Source organism: Galeopterus variegatus, unplaced genomic scaffold, assembly GCF_000696425.1.
Source record: "Galeopterus variegatus unplaced genomic scaffold, G_variegatus-3.0.2 Scaffold145, whole genome shotgun sequence".
Taxonomy (NCBI): domain Eukaryota; kingdom Metazoa; phylum Chordata; class Mammalia; order Dermoptera; family Cynocephalidae; genus Galeopterus; species Galeopterus variegatus.
In genome coordinates this window covers 524,355-543,635 of record NW_007726256.1, presented here as the reverse complement: position 1 = coordinate 543,635, position 19,281 = coordinate 524,355, and the positions used below count along the sequence as shown (strand labels likewise).

At 37.9% G+C, this 19,281-nt stretch overlaps 2 protein-coding genes across 2 annotated transcripts; one reads left to right on the top strand and one right to left on the bottom strand.

Moving 5' to 3' along the window:
* The first annotated feature begins 1,840 nt into the window (after positions 1–1,840).
* MRPS14 (mitochondrial ribosomal protein S14) lies at positions 1,841–5,368 on the top strand. The gene is made up of 2 exons (XM_008591183.1): positions 1,841–2,014; positions 4,930–5,368. The coding sequence occupies exons 1-2, from the start codon at positions 1,856–1,858 to the stop codon at positions 5,110–5,112; spliced, it is 342 nt and encodes a 113-aa protein (XP_008589405.1). The 5' UTR covers positions 1,841–1,855; the 3' UTR covers positions 5,113–5,368.
* A 4,083-nt stretch (positions 5,369–9,451) lies between these two features.
* CACYBP (calcyclin binding protein) lies at positions 9,452–18,342 on the bottom strand. Its single transcript, XM_008591177.1, has 6 exons — positions 18,099–18,342; positions 15,054–15,273; positions 13,716–13,812; positions 13,351–13,450; positions 11,799–11,896; positions 9,452–10,866 (listed from the first exon to the last, which is right to left on the bottom strand). Exons 1-6 carry the CDS (start codon positions 18,117–18,119, stop codon positions 10,710–10,712), a joined length of 693 nt encoding a protein of 230 aa, XP_008589399.1. The 5' UTR covers positions 18,120–18,342; the 3' UTR covers positions 9,452–10,709.
* Between the last annotated feature and the right edge of the window lie 939 nt (positions 18,343–19,281).

The following is a 19,281-nucleotide window of genomic DNA, read 5'->3' as shown; positions in this document are numbered from 1 at the left end:
GGGAGCGCCGCCGCGCTTCCCAAGCGGCGCACTTATCCAGTGCGCCACCGGGCCGGCCCCTGAAAGATTATTTTAAAAAATAGAAACCTTTTAGGAGACAGTAGAGAGGAAGGTGATTAGGAAGTCTGAAAAAGAATTCAAAGGAGAAATGTTTAGTTCATTTTCTAAGTCTCCTTGACTTTTAATTTCATAGGTAAAGCAAACCTCATATTGCCCCTCGACATGAATTGTTTCTTTCAGCCAGAATGATTTCCCCCTGGTCTTATGAACGTATCTTGCTCATTTCCTTGTGTGGTTTAGACACACTGTACCTTCTCTTTCCTCCCCTGCCCCCCAACTGTATCAAAATTCTGTCAGTCTTTCAAACCTTGCTTAAATTCACCTTTCCATGACACATTTCCAGCCATGGTTACCATAGTATTCAGTGGACTCAGTCATGTGCCAAATTGATATTTAAATTCCATTCATGCTCATTTTTTTATTTTTTATTTTTATTTTTTTCATGCTTATTTTATTTTCAAAAGATGATTGTAGAATCATTGTATTTCCCCGTGGGACTTTTATTTAATCATTTGAACACTGAAAGCACTCAGTTTATCATTTGTTAATAGATTGGAAAAAAAATTGGCTTTCTATTATAGTATTCTTATTTTCAGTTTTATATTCTGGTGTACATATTACTTATATTAAAAAGTTATAGAGGGCCGGCCCGGTGGCGCACTGCTACAGTGCGCCGCTTGGGAAGCACGGCGGTGCTCCCGCCGAGGGTTCGGATCCCACATACAGACCGGCCGCTCACTGGCTGAGCGAGGTGCGGGTGCAACACCGAGGGCTGCAATCCCGTAGCCGGTCCCCGTCCAGTCCGGGCGCGACACTGAGGGTTGCGATCCGTTGCCGGTCACGAAAAAAGACAAAAAAAAGAAAAAGAAAAAAAAAAGTTATAGAAAACCATTATTTTCTATAGCTGCAATTTAATTAATATTTCCTCTGGGAGAGAGACTTAAGTTTCTAGCCATTTTACTCCCTTTGACTGTGCTGCGAGTCAGCACTATGAACTATCACCATGTAAATGTGTGACAATAAGAAAACTTCTATCTTATTACTGGACAACTAATGCTAAGAAATATTAGGTCAGTGATGATTTCAAAGTACCCTTTGATCCAGCAATTCTGCATTTAAGAATTTAACCTGCAGGGTATATAGGAAGAATACATATGAAGACGCTATTTATTGCAGCATTGTTTGTAGTGATAAATGGTGAGGTATACTCGTATAGTCTAACTGCCACTAATAGGCCACAAGTTAAATAAATTATGATGCATCTATACAGTGGAAGATTATCCAATCTAAAGAAAAGGGGGAAGCTTTTTATATACAGATATGGAAAGATCTCTGAAATATATGGTTAAGTGATAAAAGGGAATGAAAAATGGGAGGGGAGGTGTATACATGTATTTGTATAGACAAAAGTCTCTGAAAGGATATATAGGAAACTAGTAACAGTGGATACTGATGGAGGATGGGGGGTCACTGGGCAGGTGAGGAGTAAGTGGGAGGGAGACTTTTCACTGTATGTTTTATATTTTATATTAATATCTCAGAAAATTTTTCACCTTCCATCACACATTATTGACATTATGTTTATTACCACTTTTAATGTACATCCATAAAAGTTATTTATTCTGAATTGGGAAGTCTGTTATTTTAAATTATTAAAGTGATCCAAAACAACTTAAAAAAAAAAAATAATGACACTATTTAATTAATAAATAGTGACTGAGAGCGGATTGCAGGATTGGGGAACACATGCAGAGCCTGGGCCTATCTTTCACTGTTCCTTGTCTTTGTCTTTTAGATGGTTCCTTTATCAGCTTCAGGCCAAGTTCGAGGTTACTATGTAGACTGGAGAATGTTGCGTGATGTGAAGAGACGAAAAATGGCCTATGAGTATGCAGATGAGAGGCTACGGATCAATTCGCTCAGGAAGAATACCATTTTGCCCAAAGATCTTCAGGTTAGCTAATTAAGACGAGTCCCTTTCTATACCACAAAATCATTAACTTACATCAGATCACCTTTGATGCTATTTGTTGCAACTTAAATTATCAGTATCTGGAGAATAAGATCAAATACTCCAAATCAACACAAACAAATAGCCTTGAAATTGATTTTGGTGAATTTCAGATTAAAGACAACTAACTAGTTGTCTAGTTAATGATTTCAATCATTTCATTATGTGATCCTTAGAAAGTACTGGGGAAATGTTAACACACAGAAATTGGGCAGTTATTTTGACCTATGGTCTTTTTCCTACTTCATGCCAGTCTTTCAACTCTCAAGGCATCAGAAGGCATTGCTGATGCATGAGGCCATGTGCCTAGCAGGTGGCCTGAACTGTTCCTTACCCAGGATTATTCCTGGCCTGTCTTCCTGCATTTCCTTGACCACATCTGTGTGCTGAGGTTGCCTTCCATTTAGGCTTGCTTTCTTGTCATACTCCTCAAGTTGAATAAGAGCATGTCAACCCTGCTTGGTTTCCTGAATATATGCATTTAAGAGTTTGTCAGGCAGTATAAATCAATCTCAAGGCCACTCAACTTATCAGAAGCACAGATTTAAAAAATAACATTTATAAAAGTTGTCAGAATGATATACAGCCTGTTCATTACTATGAATTCTTTTAAATCTTGTCTGGATTAAGCCAGAATAGCAGAAAACTGAGTGACCTAGCCCACAGTTATGGCTTTTACTGTAGTGGCATTAAGCTATCTGCCTACATTTGGGGAGTAATAAGAAGTAGCCCCTGAGAAACTCAGCTCAAGGTGATGTGATCATAGAAATAGAATAGCATGGTGGTTGCCAGGAGCTGGGAGGCCAGGGGGAGGAGGGGGACAGGGAGCCTGGTGGGGAATGGGGAGATATCTGTTAGTCAAAGGGTATAAACTTTCAGTTATAATATGAATAAATTATGGAGACCTAATATATAACATGGTAACTACAGTCAATAATACTGTATTGTATACTTGAAATTTGCTGGGAGTAGATATCTATCTCTTACCACACAAGGTAACTGTGAGGTGGGAGATGCATTAATTAGCTTGACTGTAGTAATCATTTCACAATGTATATGTACATCAAATCATGACATTGTACCCCTTAAATATATATATATATATATTATATAATTTTTATTTGTCACTTATACCTCAGTAAAGCTGGGGGCAGAGTGGGTGTTGTTGAGTCCATTATTTATGAAGACCCCAGAAGAAATGTCTCTTGTATCAATAGCTGTGCAGAGACTATGAATTATGGAAACTAATCCTGGCTCTGTTACCTGCCCAATAGCTTACATGTCAAATTTATGTCCCACTTCTAGCAAATTGACAGGCTTTCACAGCATACACTTTCGTGTCCTCAGGCTTTTATCTTTTCTACTGTCATTCCCCTTTACCCCAATTTCCTCATTTATGAACTGCCTTAAATCTTTTCGGGAACAAGGAGTATGTATAAATAAGTAAATAAACAATTGGTAGCCATTCTTTAAGGTCTGCCTCCGTGAAATTTTGCTTCAGTCTTCCACCCCAGTCATCTCTCCTCTCCAGTTTCTTCTACAGCACTTATTGTCTCCCACTCACTGACTTAATCATGGTGGTTTATATAATAAGTATTTCATAATGGCAACACATGCATAATCTTTTAGAGATCAGGAACTATTCTTAATACTTAATAACTTATGTTAATTTAGTGGCTTTCATATGTATTATCTCATTTAATGTGTGTCCTTTCAATGAGTTAGAGTAATTATTTGGCTTTCACCATAGTCTAGCATAGGGTCAGTCATACTTGTCAGCACACTTGGAGTGAAATGAGTGTGATACACACACACACTCTTAAGCACATACATACGAATTAGTTTCTGCTGACAAAACCTTAGCCCAAGCTACTGCTGTAATGCCTACTTTTCTCCTCTCAACCACTTTGCACTTCCCAGATTCATCTCTACATTGCAAAAAAATTTTTAATGTAAATCTCCTCTAATCACTCCCCTTTACTTCTCCAGCAGTCAGAATCTTTTTCTTTCTGCAGCCTTCATGGCTCTGTTATTCTACCCTTCCTCCCTCTCCAGTCTCATCTCAAGCCATATTCTCTCCTACTTGATAGTCCAGAGTTTTCAAACTTTCGTGATTGAAAAATCATCTAGGGAGGCAACAGCAATACATTCACATATTCTCCAAATGACTTAAACAAGAATGTGTATAGCAGAACTATTCGTAATAGCTCAAAACCGGAAACTAAACTACCCAGATGGCCATTAGCTGTGGAATGTATAAATGAATTAGAGTATACTCACACAATGAAAATTACCACCAGTGAGAACAAGCAAATTACGACAGGTGCAACAATTCTGGTGAATCTTATATGCGTATTGTTGAAGGAAAAAAGACAAACAGAAATGAATAAAAAGAATATATGCTCTGTGGTTACACTTACATACAATTCACAACAAAAACTCATCTATGGTGTTAGCAATCGGGTTAGCCGTTAGCCAGAGCATTGATGACTGAAAGGAGGCACAGGTAGGGCCTGGGGTGCTGGTAATGTTGTTTACTTATCTAGTGCTGGTTATTCAGGTATATTCTGTTTGTGAAAATTTACTGAGCTTTATACTTAGGGTTTGTGGCTTCTTATGGCTCTATGTTAAGTTGCAATTTTTAAAAATATTGGGAGGATGTTAAGCATTTCTGGCAGCGTTCTGATCTGTTTGTTTCTACTCATAGGTTAAAGTTCACTACTGTGTCCAGAATTCTTTGGCTAAACTGAGTACATTAAAGAATCTGGCCCTTTCTTCTCTTCCTCTAAGTATTGACTTAAGCATTTAGAGTAAATTAATGCATGCGATCTGTGGGGTAACTTTGTGATTTTCCTTAGGATGTGGCCGATGAAGAAATCGCTGCCTTTCCCCGGGATAGCTGTCCTGTTAGAATCAGAAATCGGTGTGTTATGACTTCCCGCCCACGTGGTGTAAAGCGGCGCTGGAGGCTTAGTCGTATTGTCTTCCGTCATTTAGCCGATCACGGGCAACTTTCTGGGGTCCAGCGAGCAATATGGTAAATTAAATCCAGAACCTCCTGAACACCCCACTTCTGGCAAGAAACTTTTCTAACACACAAAACTCTAGTTTTTGTAGGAACTCAGTAAAATTGTCTAGTCTACCTGATGCTGTCTATAGTTAAATTACTTTTAAATTTTAAGTGAAGAAATTTGGATGTTTCATTCTGTCAGTGAATTATCTTTTCTCTTGGATTTAATAAACATACTGTTCCCGTTACATGGTATAGAGTAATAAAATTCTTTTTCTGTGAAAATATGCTTTCTTTTCCTTCAAATTTAATCTTTTAGTAACATATAAGGGTTTTTCTATTTTTTTAAGGGCACTATTTCATATAGATAATACAACTAATATATATATATATATATATATATATATATGGCTTCATCTCTGGCAATTTGAAATCGTGGCTGGCTTCCCTGACCTGCAGAGCTCACTTTATTATTAGTTTATTGATAGAGAATATAGATTGTTAGATAAAGCTGATATTCTGGATCATCTAATTAATGCTTAACTTGTGTGATGGCCGAAGAAAAAATACTGATTGCTTTCTTTTTCTATCTTCGAGGGACTTAGAGCAAAATATGCCTCATTGAGACCCTGAAAATCTATCCAAAGAAAAGTTTTTCTGGAATAGAACATATTCCCTGTGCTCATGTTTATTTAATCTGTAACAAATAAGTAAGGGTAGCAAAAGGTTGTCTCATGCAGTGACCCAACAGCATCATCAGCCCAGTGATAAAAATATACATAGTAGTACGGAAGCAACTACTTCACATCAGGAAAATATTCCTGGAGATGACACCTGAACTTAAACCAGGAGGCAAGGGTTGAGAAGACCCTTTGCCATGGGAATAAAAGCACAAAGAAGCAGACACAGAGAAGGCATCAAACAATGAAACTACAATTACTTCAGTGTATCAAAAAATATGAAGCACAAGAAGGGCCACATCATGGAGGATCCCACATATGTGAAGGAGTTATGACTTAAACACCAGGTACTGGAGTTTTTAACAAAGGAGTGTCAGCATCAGTTTGCTCCACAGATAACTAACAGCTGTGTGGTAGATGGCCATGAGAGGAAAAGGCTACAGCAAAACAACCAGTTAGGATGTCTTAATTGTTCAGGAAGATGGGGACCTGAACTAAGGTAGTGAGAGGACAGGTTTTAAAAGTATTATTTAGCAAAATAAAAGAAAATTGGGCAAGATATAAGAAATATTATAGCTAAGTGGTAAAGATGGCTCTCAGGTTCCTGGTCAGTGTCTAGGTAGATGAGACAGGGCAACTCCAAGTTGGAAAATATGGAAAAAAAATAACAGTTTTAGAGGAACAGAAGATATGAGTTCAGGTTTCAGTCATGCAATGTTTGAGATGCCTGTGTCATCCAATGGAGAAGTCTAATATACAGCTGGACAGCAAAAGTCTAGAACTCAGGTGAAGAGGAAGTTATGAGGGAATTATCATGATATACCTTGGTTTCATATTTCCTAAATTTATGACAACCTACTAAGTGCAGTGCTGTAGCTAGTATCTCAACTAGTAACTAGTGTTAATTAAATCATAACTACAACAATCACATTTGCCGACTTCTGGCATATCATGATTGATAGGACACCCCCACCTTTTGGTTGGTTTGTTTGAATAAGCCCAAGCTTAATCCATATATTCTATTTGGTTGCTATGTCTCTTAAATCACTTTCATCCCATAAGCCCCTACTTTCACTTCATTTGTTGGTTATGTCATTTGTTGCAGAAACCAGGCCGCTTGTCCTGTAGAATGTCTGACACTTGGCTGTTTGGTTCATGTGTCCTTTTATTCCACTGTCCTCCAAATTTCCTGTAAATTGGTAGTTACATTCAGAGGCTAGTCCGATTCAGGTTTTTTAGGGATGAATTTTCACTAGCAGTGTTGTGTACTCTGTCACATCACATCTGAAGGCACGTATCTGGTTGTCCAACATTTAATGATGCTTAGATTGATCAGTGGGTTCAGGTGGGGTCAGCCTGATCCCTGCATTTGAAGTTCACCCTTCATTCACCTGTCACCTATTCTTAACCACATTTCATTGATGATCATTAACTTGATCTATTATTTCATCATGGTTGCAACGGTGTCTAATTCCATTATTTTCTCTGAATTAGTTGGAATTTGTCTGTAAAACTTTCCCTTAATTTATTTCCCTGAAAGACATATCAAGATAAATGCATGATTCTTTATCAGTCTTCAAGATAAGTGACATGGTGCTCAGGCCAATGAAAATGGTAACAAATCATTTATTTTTCACTTAGGAAATTACAGATTTTGTATACATTTAATGTTTCAATCCACTCGTCTTATTCTTTTCGATATTCGCATTATCGATGTGAGTCCCTTGACTCCTGTACCCTGTTGCCTTGGTACAGGATTATTTAATATTTCTTGCTTTCTAGCATAAGGTAACCCAGGCCTACCTTGTACATTTCCTGCCTCAGACTTTTTTCAAGAGTCCCTAGTCCTTTTAGTAGGAAATGGTGTTTAGTTTAGAGAACACACTGAGCACTAGGGGGTGCTCATTGCTACTGAACTGTCATTACATTTATGTCCTTTTGGTGGGCTTTGCTAGGAAATTGTTTTTTAAAGATAAAAATAATGGTGAGTTTATACTAATTTTCTTTTACATGAAAATCTTATCAACTAATGACATTAACCTGTTTACCTTTATCATAAAATACATTTTCAATATGCTACTAACTTTAATAACAATATTAACGAATTGTAGTTTAAGACTCCAGAATCAGTTTAAGACTTGATTCTGTCTTTAGAATCCATTTCACTAGGAATGGACTGTTGAAATTCCTGTGTTACAAGTTTACTTGAAAGCAACTTGTTTATACTGCTGCCAAATTGATAGACATGCTTTGATTTGAATGTGTTCCTCCAAAATTCATGTTGAATCTTAATTTCCATTGTAACAGCATTAAGAGGTGGAGCCTTTTGGAAGTGATTAGGCCAAGAGAGCTCCACGCTCATGGATAGGATTAATGCTCTCAGGGCTCCAGGGAGTGAGTTTGTCCCTTTCACCCTTCCACCACATGAGAGTACTATGAGAAGGCATCTTGGAAGCAGAAAGCAAACCCTTATCAGACACCAAATCTGCTGTTACCCTGATCTTAGACTTCCCAGCCTCCAGAATTGTGAGAAATAAATTTCTATAAATTATTCAGTCTAAGGTATTTGGACATAGCAGCAAAAATGAACTAAGACATTTTAGGTTTGTCTTTCAAGTATTTACGGTTTGGGGTTTTTTTAATTTTTTTTTATTTTGGGGGTGGGGGGGCAGCTTGTTGCTGCAGGGATTCAAACCCTTAACCTTGGTGTTATAACAAGGGTTATTTTTTACTTACTTTTTCAATTATTCCAATTTTAGATGGTTCTAAAGTCAAAACTGTAGAAAAAGGTATATTCACGTTAAGTATTGCTTCCACTCCCATCTCCTTCCTTCCCCTATCAGTAATGATTTTTATTAGTTTTGGGTTTACTCTCCCAGTTTCTTTTTGAAATGCAAATATATATGTATGTGTATGTATTCACATTTCTCACCTTTTCTTACAAAAGGGCAGTACATATACCATAAATAACCTTCTGCACTTTGCTTTTCCAATTATTCTATCCTGGTGATCATTCTACATCAGCATGCAGAGATCACCATTTCTTTTTATGACTGTAAATATTCCCTCATGTGGATCTACCACAATATGTTCAACTAGTCCCGTTATTAGATATTTGGGTGTTTCCAATCTTTTGCATATATCATTCCAAATCTTTGGCAATGTATCTTTCAGATAGAGCCTAGAAGTAGAATTTTGAGTCAGAGCATAAATGCACATGTAATTGTTAGATACCAAATACCCCTCCATATGAGTTGCAACCTTTTCATTCCATTCTCATTTATGTGTCCCTATTTCTCCATAGCCTTAACACTTCATATGATCAATATAAACTTCAGGAGTTTGTCCAGTGAATTGGTAAGAAAAAAAAAAAAAAGTGTGGCTTTTTTTAGCATTTCTCTTCTCAACAAGGTGAGCATCTTTTCATGCTGAAAGGTCATTTACATTTCTTTTTCTATGAACTGTTTGTTCATAGTTTTTGGAATCCTCTCAATGTGTCATTTGTTTTTGGTTATGGGGTTTTTCTTGCCATGTAAACATTTATGCCATGTAAACATTTATTTTTATGTAGTTAACTGATCAATATTTAGTTTTATTCCTTCTAGATTTTAAGCCACATAGTGTAGTTTTCCTCCACTCTTGGGTTATAATGGAACTCCATCCATGTCTCCTAGTACTTGTATACTTTCATTTTTACATTTCTACCTTTGATCTGTTTGGAGTGTACCCATATGGCTTTTCTTACTTAACTGAATATCCTTAAAAACCCATCTTGCCTCCACTGTTTTGAAATGCCACTTTTACTGTATTCTAAAACTTACATACATATGTTTTTCCGTTCTGTACCATTTGGCCTGTTTATTCATGTGCCAACACAATTATAGACGCATTAAAATGTTTCAATATTTGCTAACAGCTATCCTATTTATAGGCTATTTCTATATGTTAATTTTAAATCCTACCACTTTTACCAAATTCTCATATAAGCTGCAGTAGTTTTGGTTGATTCTTTTGGGTTTTTCCTCTATGTGTCTGCTTTCTCTTATCTAACCGCATTGGCTAATACCTCCAGTACAATGTAGTAATGGAGACCACAGGCACCTTTCTCTGGCTCCTGATTTTAGGGAAAATAAATAATTCTCCCTAAAACAAACAATTCCCTCTAAAAGCTTGACTTCTCTGATATACTTCTAGACAAACATAGTAAAACTATTCTACTGAATAAAAAATTAACTTTATTGAACCCAAGAATAGATGGGTTTTCAAATTAACTATTTTTGCTTTATGGTTATTACTTTTGTAAACCATCTGATCCATGGCAAAACTTACTACATGGTACTATACAAAGATGCTTGTCTATTCTTTTAAGTTTAGATTTAGTTTCAATTCCACATTCATAAACAAATATATTTAAATCTAGGTAGAAACACTTATGATTGGATTATTAGTGCATGGTAATGCATGGTATATGCACTGCTTAAGCTGGCAATAAGGGATCAACCACTCCACTAGCAACCTTCAAGCACAGGTACAAATTTGCATTTTATGCAAAAATTCAAGTTTCACTCTTATTCTTACATCGGTGGGAGCTGGGGTCAGTAACTTAAAGGCAAACAAATATTTGTTTTCTCTTAGCTGAACGAATTATACACAACATAGCGTTTACATTAGGTAAGACTTGCTTTTTACATTTCACATCAGAATGCAATATAACCCTTTCTTGAACAAAATGAGCAGGGTACTAATGAAATCATCTTTGGAGGAAGTATTTAATAAGCATATTTTATTTAAATAAATCCTCCAGTAGGAAATGGCAAATTCACTGCCTTTACTTAGAAGAAGGCATGTAAGTAGTTATCTGTCAAATTTATAGGTGGAGCTCACCAACACTCCCTTATTGGAAACATCAGTATTTCCACATCACAGTTCCCAAAATGACTTTAAAATCTCAAAATTCTGTGTCTCCTTTGGCTTGCTTCTCTCTTGATTCCACCCAGGCTTTGTTAATGGTTCGCTTCATATCATCATCTCCATCTTCATAAATTTTCTTTAGAACATTCATCAATCCCTCACTAGGATCTGTTTCAGTGTCGTAGGAGGGCTTTCTGTTAAAAAAAACATACATAATAATAGAGAAATGAAAGCATGAAAAGATACAATTCAGGTTGGTAACACTGGCAGGGAATGGAGGGGTGGAGACAACAGGAAGACAGATACAATCAAAACAATGCACAAATTCATCTTAATGCAAACAATACACACACACAGACACACACACACAGAGTGCATGAAACAGTCGTAATCAAAATGGTAAGGGGTTACCTTGAGGCAGTGGGATTTCAGGTGATTTTTAGCAGATAAAATAAGTAAATAAGTAAATTTTTAGCAGATAAAATAAAAAAAATATGCATTTACTTTTCTGACTTGTTTTAATTTTTAAAAGCATGTTTCTTCATATAATTTGAAAAATACTTTCGAGGGAAAACACAAACATACACTTCACATGGATACATACTAAAGAAGCGCATACATTTTTAATTAGAAAAGCCTGAGATACTTGAATCTGGGCCTGATGGTGAGAGCACACTCTTTGATCAATGCAGCCAGTTCAATGAAATGTCCAAACTGGGTCAATTAACTTTACATTTAATTATTCATTCAATTTATTTATAAAGTGCCCAATTCCTCAAAAAGGACAAAAAAAAAAAAAAAAGCAACCTGCTGGACGTGTGCCCTCTTCAGGTAGGTTTTAACAATTGAAAGCAGACACATAAGATTAATTGGTTATACAGTGGCCATCAAGAGGTAAATGGTCCAATTACAGTCTATACAGCTCAATTATCCATAAAAACAAACTATTAAAAATCTATAATCCTTAGTGCTGGCCAGTTAGCTCAGTTGGTTAGAATGTGGTATTATAACACCAAGGTCAAGAGTTTGCATGCCTGTCCCAACCAGCTGCGCCCCCTGCCAAAATAAATCTATAATCCCAACAAAGAATACATTAAAATTCTTAAAGAAATGAATATAGACTCACTCTTTCTCTTTACACTCTTTTTCAACCTGAGTCAGGTAGTCCCACCGTGTGTTTTCTGCTTTTTTTCTACATAAGATAATAATTGTATCAGTCTTGACCTGAAAGAAAAAGCAGCAAAACAGGTACAACTTAGAACATGTGGAGATAAACACGAATATTCAGAAAACAATTATTTACTCAGTTTATCAAGTGCCTCATATGTGTAGGATTTATTCTACATGCTAGCCATACTTTTATGAATACGCCAAAATCTGAACACCTACGGAGGGGAAAGACCATAAAGAATACTTGAATACCTTCAAATACTAATAAACTGCTATAAAGACAAAGAAAATATTAATGGGGGATAGGGGTAGCAACTTCATTAGGAAGACCTCTCTGAGGCAAAATATGAGCTGAAGCCAAAGATCTGGGAGAAGGGCATTCTAGGCAGTTGACACAGCAAGCAGAATGGCTCCAAACAGGATGATCCTGGTACGCTTGAAAAAAGGAGGAGTGGCTGGATTCTAGTGACTGAAAGAAAGAGTAATACAGTAAGAGGGGTCAGGGCTAAGCAGGAAACCAGATCATATAAGGCAGTTTGGGGTAAGATAAGGCATTTGGAAGATGCAGAAGAAGAAAGCAATATACTACTGTTGACAATGATCAATGTAATTCCTAGTAATCTTGATAATTCCTTCACCTACAGGATTAGTGGATGAAGACTGCGGTAAGACGCAAGCTAATCAGTACATTACATTTCAGTATCACCTTAAAGCTGCTATGTAACTATATGTAAACACAGATGGCAGAATGGCATGTCTCTATACCTGTAGCATTAAACCTCATTTATTCAAATTATGTAGAAAAGAGGGATTGGATTGTCTGAATGAGTGACAAGTATGAATAATAGTTCTTTAAAAGACAGTTTTGTTATTTTCAGAATTTAGTATACTAACTCTAACTAGGCTAAGTGCTTAAGACCACCTTTAATGTATCAAAAACTTATGCATATTGCTTCTAAAAATAGCTTCCATTAACTTAAGCAGTTTACATACAGTATTTCATTTCAGTATATCATTTCAATTTTGTGAATTACTACCACTGTACAAATGGGGAAAGTGAGGCACAGAGTGATTAAGTAAGCTGCCAAAGGTCACAACTAGTAAGTTGTAAAGCTGACACTGAACTCAAATCTCACTCAACTACTTCAAAAGTTCATTCCCCTCCTGATTTTAATACAATACTCTTATAATAGTCTATTCTTCTACAATAAGAATTGGCAATCTTTTTCTGTAAAGAACCAGATAGTAAATATTTTAGGTTTCATGGGCTATATGATCTGTTGCAGCTACTTAACTTTACCATAATAGCACAAAAGCAGCCACAAACACCACAAGCAAATAAGGATGGTTATGTTCCAATAAAACATTATTTATAAAACAGGCAGTGCGCTATAGTTTGCTGGTCCCTGTTACAGAGGATAAATTAATTCTAGTTCATCTTAATTCTAAATCAGCCAGGTCCAACTTAATAAGGCTTCATAGTATTATGACCAAAAAAAAACACTTACTTTTTTTGAACTGCCTTCCACGGAGATGGGTTTCAAAAGATTGTTCACAATCATAGAGTAACTCTTCCCATTTAGATTCTTAACCAAAAGATCAAATGACCTACAACACAATAGTGAATACATTATCTTCTGGTTCTATGAACGGTACTCTACAGTCCTTGTGAAAAAAAAACCACCAGTTTTATTTCAGGGTGTGCATTTGGCTATCCCAGAAGATTTAACACTCACCTCCTCTTCGAAGGAGGGGAAAAGGGTAAATAATTCTAAATTTAAACAGAATTTTAGAAACTGCAAGGAAATGAGTCCGTTATAAGACAATCTGACTCTTAATGACCACTGTCTTTCCCAATATAATGAGAACTCACCTCTCTGTGAAATGTACCTGCACATTCTCAGTGGGAACTTGATGAATTCCAGTTAAGGTAATGTAGATTTTCACAAACTTATCTGACTGATCCCATCCTAGCAACAACAAAAAAAAGAAGAGTAAGTCTCTGAAACTATATCAACAACAGCAAATGCATGTGGTCCATAACAAAACTCAGTAAAATAAAAATACAAATATTCAGTAATAGAAACATGAAGAAATCTTCTAGACTGAGAAACTGAGTCTCAAAACTGTTACATATCAAAGAGAGTCCTAAAGAGTTCTGTAAAACTTCATGTAGTTTTGTCTCATTCGTTCAATCCATCCTCCACATTGACAAGTTTCTCCCTAAATATAAAACTCTATTTCTGGTTAAAATGCCATAATCCGAACATCTTCAGACCAGTTTCCTGTAGTCACCTGAGTACATAGTGCATCTCCCATAGTAATATAGTACATCTCTTAATCACGACACACACTGCTTTTCACTATGACAATACTCAAAACACATCATGATTTTCAAGGCTCTATTCATGTCCTCTGCTCATGCTGTTCCCTTCCTTTTGCACTTACTGAACACACTCACCCTTCAAACTCAAACTTAAATGTCTCTTCCAATTCTTCCTGACTGTTCCTCACCTCCACAAGTATTTCAACAGCTATATTTTCATAATACTTTAAAAATCTCTATTTAGTTCAGTTAAGCAAATATTTATCAAGTACCTACTATGTTCTAGAAACTGTGAGCATTAAGAAAAATAAGACTGTCCCTGCCCTCATGACAGTTCATCACTCAGATTCAAGGTGCATTGCTTCCAGAGCAAAAAACTTTACACTCCACTGAGGGAAAATAGTATCACTACATTATTATGGTATTAGTTGTATGTCTGTGTCCCAACCACACCACGAGCACGGTCTTAGCCACTGTTCTGTATCCACAAGTCCAAACACAACAGGGCACATGTTAAGTGCTCAAAAACATTTCTTGAATTTAACTGGATTCCTTTCCTCTGTTAATCTTGGTGGTTGTTTGGCAGAGTGAAATGTAAAACATGATTTAAAAACAACAACACAGCTGTGTTCCATATATACTGAATGTATTTCAGAATAGGCTCCTTCTTCATTGCTACTCATCATCTTCGTACTAAATCATCTTACTTTCTTGTTAACTTCTAGAATGTATCCTTTCTTTTTTATCTCATAAAAAATAAAACATCTTATTAAATAAAAATGGATAGGTCCTCGGCCAAGCCACCAAAAATTAATTAGTGGGTCACACAACTGAATCAATTGCTCAGAGGTAGAAAGAACTGGAGGTAGAGGAGTCAAGTCATACCATAATTACTGATTTTCACTGTATATCCTGTTGTAATGGGAGCAACCACAGCAGCTGGCTTTTCACTGTCAAGAAGTTCTGCTTTCCTCTGAGATTTCTGTTGCATCTTGTTCTTGATTTCTGTCTCAATCTTGGATTTTTCAGCTGTAAGGGCATCACGTGCTCTTTTCCTAGTGGCCTTTTCCAGCAACATCTTTACCTCTTCCAGATCTTTCTGTAGCTGTGTTAAAAATAAAAAGGTAACTTAGCTATTATAAATAAGCTAGTGGTTTGATATTGTGCCCATTACCCATTTCAGTTTACTAAAATGAAGCATAAGAATTGAGAGGTTCATCTAAATTTTCTAGAATTGAGTTGCATCTTCAATTCTGTCCTCTGGCTTGTTGAACTGTAAACAACTCAATATTCCTTTCTTTAAAGAAAAACTTAAGAATAAGTAATCAAGCCTAAATTTTCCAGTTTGGTAGACTTACCTGCCTTTGTTTCAGAACATTTTATTTAAAAGAAACTTTTGTGATTTATAAAGTAGAACAAAGAAATAATTTTTTAAAAAAGGAGTTCAAAGATTTCCTTCTAACATCCAGTCCTACTGTCATCAGATGTTAGAAATTTTTAAAACATTAAAGAAGAAGAGAGGAGAGAATACATGCTGACCCTGGTGAAATGCTATGGCCACTTTACTGCTCTGCTTTCTGTCAGTGATTGCTCCTCATTGATCTTCCTACTCCAAATACCACACATTAAAAAAAAAATCTAAATTTTTAAGACAAAAGATACAAAAAAAAAAAAATCTGCTTTTAAGAAAAAAGCTTGTTTTAAGTCAATTTTACAGCCAGAAGTCTGGGAGTTGGTTGTGCAGAAGGAGGAAAAACCCAGAGAAATGATCCAAAATGCAATATATTCTTGTTGTTTTCTTTTCATGCTTATACATCACCTATTGAAGTCACTTCTTTCTAGAGATAGAGCCAACATTTTATGAAGTTCAAGAGTTAAAGACACTGTTAGAAAATTAATGGTCTTAAACATTTTCCCCCAATTATCCTCTGACATATTTCAAATGCATAAGATCTTTCCAAACAACTGATTCATTTTTCCTAAAATGACTTTACATTCTGGCTTAAGATAAAAAAGGCTCAATATAAAAATCTTTAAATGCTTGATAACTCAGTATAACATCAGAAGCACAACAGAGTTTGAAAGCCTTTATGTTTCTTAATAGTTTTATAAAATGCAGAAAGAGAACAACTAATACTTCTCTTTTACCCCAACTCTTTTATCTCATTTAACTCAGAAGCCCTTCTTTTGCCTATCTATAACAGATAACATGGTATTAAAAAGTCCAACTGTGGGCCGGCCCGGTGGCGCACTGGAGAGTGCGCTGCTTGGGAGTGCGGCGGCGCTCAATGGTTCAGATCCCATGTGGAGACCGGTTCCCACTCACTGGCTGAGCGCGGTAGATAACATGGTATTAAAAAGTCCAACTGTGGGCCGGCCCGGTGGCGCACTGGAGAGTGCGCCGCTTGGGAGTGCGGCGGCGCTCAATGGTTCAGATCCCATGTGGAGACCGGTTCCCACTCACTGGCTGAGCGCGGTACACCGAGGGTTGCGATCCCGTTACCGGTCAGTAAAAAAGACAAAAAAGGAAAAAAAAAAAATCCAACTGTGCCCAGCCTCCTGTCTACATTCTCAAAAGAAAAACTCATACCACTAAGACAAAAAAAATTTGCAGACTCATCTTTTGAGCACAGAACCAACATGTTTTAGTTCAAAATTCACAGTGATTTTAATACCAACATAAAAAAACACTGAAAATAAAATTAGTACTTTTGTTCTAATGTAGAGATTTAGTTAACAAAAATAAACAGAAAGGATAGGTATCAAATATAAATAAGAGGTTTTGCTTTTTGCCTGGAATAGGAATCCTTTTTCTAGCAGACCCAGAAAAGAACTACGAGTTAAGCAAGGTATTCCCCCTAATTGCTGAATTCCTAGACCCTCTTTATTGCCAGTTTCGGCTGTAAAGTACTCTCTTGTAAGGCATCCACTGAAGCAGCTTACAACAGGCCTGTTTTAGGTAGTTCCTCAGTTCTCTGAAACCAGCAAAGGTGATTCATTTGGTGCACACCTACTTTAACATATCCTGGATAGTTTTTTATCTAATTTATCTTATAATTTTCCTTGCCTTGTTGGCATGCATTTGTTTTCACATGCAAAAATCTATCTCCCTTTTTTTCTTACCCATAAAGACACTCAAACTTAATCTTCTATTTCTACTCCTTCACTAGGAGGCATTAAAATCAAAGTGCCTTCAGAAGTAGAGAGTAGAATAGTAATTAGGAGACTGGTAAGAGGAAGGGGTTGGGAGATGAGGGGATGGGGAGAGAGCAGTAAACCGATATGAAACTGTACTGAGATAGGAAGAACAAGACCTAGTGTCCTATAGCAACATAGGAAGAGGAGACAAATGTTTTGATGGATATAGTCATTGCATTCAGTATAAATGTACCTAAATATGCCATTGTACTCCATAAATATATACAATTACCGTGAGTCAAATAGGAAAAAATAAATTTTAAAAAAATTTCAGAGATAGAAATAGGTTAGAGGTTACCAGAAACTGGGGGGAAGGAATAATGAGAAGTTATGGATTAATGGGTACAGAGTTTATGTTTGGGATGACAAAAAAGTTTTGGAAAGAGAGGTGGTGGTCACACAGCATTGTGACTGTAATGAATTCCACGGAACTATATATTTAAAAATACTTAAAATACGAATCCTTATGTTATATATATTACCACAATAAAAAACACCCCCCCCCAAACCAAAATACCTCAAAAACAGGCAAAGGACTTGAACAGACATTTCTCCAAAGATATACAAATAGCCACCAAGCATACAAAAAGATGCTCAACGTCTTTAGTAACTAGGGAAATGCTCATCAAATCCACAAGACACCACTACACACACACTAGGATGGTGTCATAAAAATAAAACCCAGAGAGCTCCAGAAGGGGCGAGGGGAGAAAACGAGGCCGGGACCCTTACCTCTTCCAAAACTGAAGCCATGGCCGGGCTGGGTCAGGGCGAAGGCCGGAGCTGCAGCCGCGCGGAGAAGGGAACAGGAAACGCCGCACTGAGCGCGCCCCCCCCTGCCGCAGACCCCACCGGCACCAGTCGCAGTGCCCGCAGCCCGGACGCACACCCGACCCGAGCGAGAAGACGGCCCGCCTCCCTCACGCGGTGCCTCTGGAACCTTCGCGAGGCCGCCGTCGCCGCCCACCCCGAGCACCACCCTCTTCGCTCAGCCTCGCCCCGCCCCGCCGAGCCTCCTGGCAATGCTCAACTCTCGCGAGCTAATCGGCGGTGCGAGAGGAGTAACGCCTCTTCCTCCCCGCCCGGGAAACTGTATGTAGGTATTACACTTCGACCGCGTTTGCCCCAGCTGCGCAGTCGTAGGTGGGAACAGCGACCTTAACACAGCCCCGGAAATGACGTACCACTCTGCGGCCTCACGGCGGAAATGACTAGAAAGTCGGCTGCTTCCGTCCTCTCTAGGTCACCAGGACAGCCAAACAGCCGTCTTGCTTAAAGGTAGCTTGTGAGCCCCCCACAGAAAAGGACAAAAAAGAGGGAGAAGGAGCAACCTAATTATGTTAAAGCGGTCAAGAAAGAACAGATAAACGTGGAGGATTCCTAAAGGGAAGCTTGATTTTCAGTGGGCTCTGACGTGCTGGAGACGTCACCGCGAACTAGCGTCTCCGACGTGGTGGCGTCATCGCCGGCCGCGGTAGGACGTGGGGCTGCGCTGGCCACGTCACAGAGCCCTGTGCAGCAAGCAGGGGTTAGGGCTGCTAAGAAAAGGCACCTTCTGTGGCCACAGTGTTATTTGGGGGGAACGGCTGGTCGGTACAGGGATCTGAACCCTTGACCTTGGTTGTGGCCGCAATTTTTGTCTGGCCGTTTTCTCGTGGGCAGTTGAAGAGCGCTTTCCTGATTCCTTCGCCCTTTCACTGACCGTTCCTCGAGCCTCTAGAACTTCCCCGGGTTTGGATTCGATGTGAGTGCGCCTGATGACCGTCTGAGGAAGTGTGGTAGAATGACTTTTCTTGGGACCGTACTCCTCCTCTCCTGTTGCTAGCAGTCCCGCTCAGTAAAACCCCGGAGAAACCCACTTTTCAAATCATTTAAGTCTTTGGCAGCCTCAACGTTTGCAGCACAGGTGTGAAAA

Excerpts from the sequence above, each read along its gene's own strand:
- MRPS14 (XM_008591183.1), top strand. The coding sequence starts at position 1,856 with ATGGTTCCTTTATCAGCTTCAGGCCAAGTTCGAGGTTACTATGTAGAC. Across the intron at positions 2,015-4,929 it reads TTTTGCCCAAAGATCTTCAG|GATGTGGCCGATGAAGAAAT; the intron begins GTTAGCTAATTA and ends GATTTTCCTTAG.
- CACYBP (XM_008591177.1), bottom strand. The coding sequence starts at position 18,119 with ATGGCTTCAGTTTTGGAAGAG. Across the intron at positions 13,451-13,715 it reads CAGGTACATTTCACAGAGAG|GTCATTTGATCTTTTGGTTA; the intron begins GTGAGTTCTCAT and ends ATTGTGTTGTAG. Across the intron at positions 11,897-13,350 it reads TGGAAGGCAGTTCAAAAAAA|GTCAAGACTGATACAATTAT; the intron begins GTAAGTGTTTTT and ends TTTTTCTTTCAG.